At 47.3% G+C, this 5,278-nt stretch overlaps 1 protein-coding gene across 1 annotated transcript; it reads left to right on the forward strand.

Moving 5' to 3' along the window:
• Positions 1-643: 643 nt before the first annotated feature.
• LOC127307878 (uncharacterized) lies at positions 644-2,199 on the forward strand. The gene is made up of 2 exons (XM_051338651.1): positions 644-752; positions 938-2,199. The coding sequence occupies exon 2, from the start codon at positions 994-996 to the stop codon at positions 2,113-2,115; it is 1,122 nt and encodes a 373-aa protein (XP_051194611.1). The 5' UTR covers positions 644-752; positions 938-993; the 3' UTR covers positions 2,116-2,199.
• Positions 2,200-5,278: the final 3,079 nt, after the last annotated feature.

Here is a 5,278-nt window from a genome sequence, read left to right on the forward strand (position 1 = left end):
GGCGGCCAGCAAGAACTCGAAGGAGGGAGCTACCTTGCCGGCCAACCACCACCACTGGCGCGCCCACGCAGCACGCCGGAGACGGGGCTCCACGCGCCGCCACCACGCCCCGAAACCGCGGCCCGCACAGGTCCAGATCGAGACCGACCGCCAGGCACAACCACGGCCACCACGCGAAGCAACACCGACCACTCCCTGAACTTCAGGGCCTGATCAACCCAAAACTTGGTGACGACTGGAATCCGATATCTCCTAGAAGCTTCACACAGTCCTTCACTCTAAATGAAATTTCGACTTAGATGTCACCCTAACTAATTCAGACAAATGCCAATACAACATAAAGGAATACATTTATATGATTAAACTTACGAAGGTTATGGTTTTGGTGTTGACAACTAAATGTGTTGCATTATCAAGTATCCTCACGCAAACACCTCCTTCATTTTCAATTGCCTTCTCTAGCTGTAAAAAAAAAAATGATAAACCACTGTCAATACCATGAGATGAACTGAGAAATTTCATGCACATTTTTATTTTCGAAAGAGGAGAAACATAGGCACCCAAACTTGCTATGTCCAATGATCCAGCAGCCGCTAACAGTAGCCATCCTAGTCCACAAGCATCAGCACCAAGCCACCAACACCAAACATCAGTCACATCAAGATCAAGAGGAAGAGGAAGACTGCCGGTCGGTCGCCTTGTCTTTCTATCCTTGTTCCGCTCCGACCGTATCCGTCTCAGATTCTGCCGAGGTATGTGACTCAAAGTCGATTCCTTCCGGAATTCGATTACAACTATCTAGAGCCCCCCTGCAGGCAGGGGCAGTCCCTATAAATAAATCTTATGTTATGAGGATCTTGATTGCATTGGCAGATTATTAGATCCCAGTCAGATCTATCTATCTATCGCATACCCAACTGATTTGAGATCTCATCAGGTCGCCTCGCACATCATTTAGGCGGGCGGGCGGGCGGACAGCGTCTCAACGATACCATGAACCACAAAATCAACTCAGTTTCGGGGCAGCACATCAGTACTGCAGGTAAGCGCTGGCCGAGGCATCCGGACTGCTCCGACCGCACTGCCAAAAGGTTGCGGCCTGTGCAGCAACAAAAGCACAAGCATCTCTACCTTGTACTGGATAACTGGAGCAAGGGCTACAGCATCCACAGGCTTGCAGATTTGGACTCCAGCACCGACCTGGACCTGGAGCCTACCGTCCTCCGGCTGGTGAATCCTGAACCCACATATCCCATGAAATTTGCCGCCCTGGGAAGCAACATCTTCATGGCAAGCAACCAGCACCGTGCAACCTTCGTGTACGACACGGACACGGCGGGGCTGGCCTCTGGCCCCCGCCTACCGGAGTCGCTGCTCAATGGCCTTCAGATATTTGTGGCTACCGCCAACTTGCAGCTCTACGCACTCAACTACCACCTCGACGAACTGTATCACTATCTGGAGTCCATGTCCACCGTCGGCATCCAGGATCCGTGGTCTTCAAGTCCAAGCAGGGACTGGCGCTGGAAAAGCGTGCCCTCGCAACAACTGCCCTTCCGCGAGGGTGAGATAATCGTCTCCTATGCGGTGCACCCGGATGGACACTCAATCTTCATGTCCGCACGCCGCAAGGGCAACCTATATCGTACCTTCTCCTTTGACACGACGCAATGTGAGTGGAAGTTCCATGGGGAATGGGCATTGCCTTTCCAAGGTCAAGGCTACTTCGACCGCGAGCTGGATGGATGGGTTGGCCTTCATGAAGATGGCTACATTTGCACCTGCCAAGTCACTTCCAGCACCACCATGGACATGGAGCCCAAGTGGAAGATGGTCAAGGAGAAGCTGTTCCGCAAGGTCCCGCAGAGGACCCGAGATGCCACTCTCACCTACATGGGTAACACCAGATTCTGCCTTGTGGAGTCTGTGCTACGCGAGGAAGTGGAGCCTCAAGATGCTCTTGGTGACTCCGATAGTTTCATGCTCAATATCACCATCTTTGGTCTCAAGTACAGTCATGAGGGAGAGCTGCAAACCACCCTCGACCGCACCACCAAGTCCTATGTAGTGTCCAAGTATATTCCTTCATTTTCTCCTGTAGCATTCTGGATGTAGTACCTTCCTGTTTGGCATTGATTGTACACAATACAAGCCGTGTCACTCTGAGTACTGTCTATGCTAAATTAAGATTTAAAAAGTTCTCTTGCAGTATTTTTGGAACCTGAGCTGGCTGGCTGTCTCGCTATTATTTCTGTATGTCATTTCTGAAAACAAATACACGCATGCGAATTTCAACAAGAAACAGCTGCATGCTTGTCGATGCCGGGATTCTAATATTCTCTAGATAGACAATGAAATTGAGAGATATTTGCAAATATAAGAAGCAGAGATTGCGTAGGTCTCTTTAGCTTATTAGTCAGTCTGTTTGGTTCTAGCACAAAATGATACTACCTCCGTTTCAAGGAATAAGGCGCACGCGTATTTCAAGACGAACTTTAACCATAAAAATTGAGGGCGCCTTTATTTATTTGAAGTTATTCTTGGTCAAACAAAAAACACGTAAAACGAGGGCGCCTTATTCCTTGAAACGGAGGTAGTACTACGCTAGAATATAGTGTCTGCTTATAGCTTTCTTAGAGAAACATGCGGATAACATCGATAATCGTGGTAGCAGATTCAGTCTGCCTCCATTAACTCAGTTTAGCAACTAAAAAGCCCCACGTCTTGTCTTATTTTTGGGATACACCATGGAACTATCTATAATAATCCGCCTCATCTATAGTACGATAGATCCAATTATCTCAGTAAGAATTGATTTAGCAACTAAAAAGCCCCACAGTCTTGTCTTTTTTTGTTATGTAATTATTAATCTGTCTCATCGAGACTGTACAAATAGGTAGGTGTAACAATACCTTTATTGAGCCTGCATTTTCTGTTCACACATAGAACTGATTTAATCCAAACTGTCTTAAGTGGTCTTGATTGTAAATGTATGTTGCTGAGTAGCAATCGTCTGGAATTCCCTCTCTTCGAAATGCCTTTAAGTTGTTCACATGCAATATCAGGTGTATTTATAAGCATTTAGACATTTACTGCTTTGCGCCGAGCTCCCGATGGGAATCTCCGGCACCACCGTCGCCTAGCCCCTCCGGCTGGCATGGACGGCTCATTTTTTCGATAAATGATGCTTTATTAATTTTGGAAAGCAATTACATCCAGCCTCTGCATAACCAGGATGCACACAGCCGTTCAAGTGTCTGGATTCAAAGTATATAAAAAACTAGGCGAAATACATATCGAAGCGATGAATCATATAACGCCTAAGATGAAGGTGGCGCTACAATCTATAGACTATGCTGCCACCCATGTAGGGAATAAGTATCCCTCGCCGTAGCCTCTACAGACCTCCGTAAATAGGTATCGGTTCTCCACCCGCTGAAGAGGTAACCACGAATGGAGAATACCTGTACATCTGTAGATGACCTGCAACAAAGAATAATTTTTATCGTTAAAAATCTTGTCATTTCTACTTAGCCAAAGCGCCCAGATAACTGCAAGCGTCCCCACCCTGTGACGCCCCAAAACCGGTACAATGAGGATCCCAGCGAATCCGCCGAAATCCGCACGATATCGATTTTAGGAGATGCACCACCAAGCGCCTCGTACACGCCGAAGCATGCACGCGATGCGGGTGGAATCAATCACGAGCGGTAACATTACAACAGGATTACAATAGAGCCCTGATGACCCACAAGTATAGGGGATCGCAACAGTCTTCGACGGAAGTAAAACCCAATTTATTGATTCGACACAAGGGGAGACAAAGAATACTTGAAAGCCTTAACAGCGGAGTTGTCAATTCAGCTGCACCTGGAAACAGACTAGCTCGCAAGAGTTTATCAGTAGTAACAGTTTTATAGCAGTAGCAGTAGTGAAATAACAGCAGCAGAGTAACAAAGACAGCAGTAGTGATTTTAGTAAACAGCAGGATTAAAATACTGTAGGCACGGGGACGGATGAACGGGCGTTGCATGGATGAGAGAAACTCATGTAACAATCATAGCAGGGCATTTGCAGATAATAATAAAATGGTGTCCAAGTACAAAGCAATCAATAGGCATGTGTTCCAATTATAGTCGTACGTGCTCGCAATGAGAAACTTGCACAACATCTTTTGTCCTACCAGCCGGTGGCAGCCGGGCCTCTAGGGAATCTACTGGATATTAAGGTACTCCTTTTAATAGAGTACCGGAGCAAAGCATTAACACTCCGTGAACACATGTGATCCTCACATCACTACCATCCCCTCCGGTTGTCCCGATTCTTGTCACTTCGGGGCCATTGGTTCCGGACAGCGACATGTGTATACAACTTGCAGGTAAGATCATAAAACAATGAATATCATGATGAAACAATAACATGTTCAGATCTGAGATCATGGCACTCGGGCCCTAGTGACAAGCATTAAGCATAGCAAGTTGCAACAATATCATCAAAGTACCAATTACGGATACTAGGCACTATGCCCTAACAATCTTATGCTATTACATGACCAATCTCATCCAATCCCTACCATCCCCTTTGGCCTACAGCGGGGGAATTACTCACACATGGATGGGGGAAACATGGCTGGTTGATGTAGAGGCGTTGGCGGTGATGATGGCGAAGATCTTCTCCAATTCCCCGTCCCGGCGGAGTGCCAGAACGGAGACTTCTGGCTCCCGCGACGGAGTTTCGCGATATGGCGGCGTTCTGGAGGCTTTCTGGCGACTTCGACTTCTCTTCGTGCGTTTTTAGGTCGAGGCCGATAAGTAGTCCGAAGGAGGGCGTCGGAGGCCGGCCGAGGGGGCCACACCATAGGGCCGCGCGGGCCCCCCCCTAGGCCGCGCCGCCTTATGGTGTGGGGCCCTCGGGCCTCCACCTTACTTGTCCTTCTGGCTCCGTCAGTATTCTGGGAAAATAGGGCCTTCTGCATAAATTCCGAGGATTTTCCCGAAAGTTGGATTTCTGCACAAAAACGAGACACCAGAACAGTTCTGCTGAAAACAGCGTTAGTCCGTGTTAGTTGCATCCAAAATACACAAATTAGAGGCAAAACAATATCAAAAGTGTTCGGGAAAGTAGATACGTTTTGGACGTATCAACTCCCCCCAAGCTTAGCTTATTGCTTGTCCTCAAGCAATTCAGTTAACAACTGAGCGATAAAAGAACTTTCATGAACACATTTGCTCATATGATGTATATATTCTCATGCTATGGCTAATACTTAAGCAGTTCA

Source organism: Lolium perenne, chromosome 6 (assembly GCF_019359855.2).
Source record: "Lolium perenne isolate Kyuss_39 chromosome 6, Kyuss_2.0, whole genome shotgun sequence".
Classification (NCBI taxonomy): domain Eukaryota; kingdom Viridiplantae; phylum Streptophyta; class Magnoliopsida; order Poales; family Poaceae; genus Lolium; species Lolium perenne.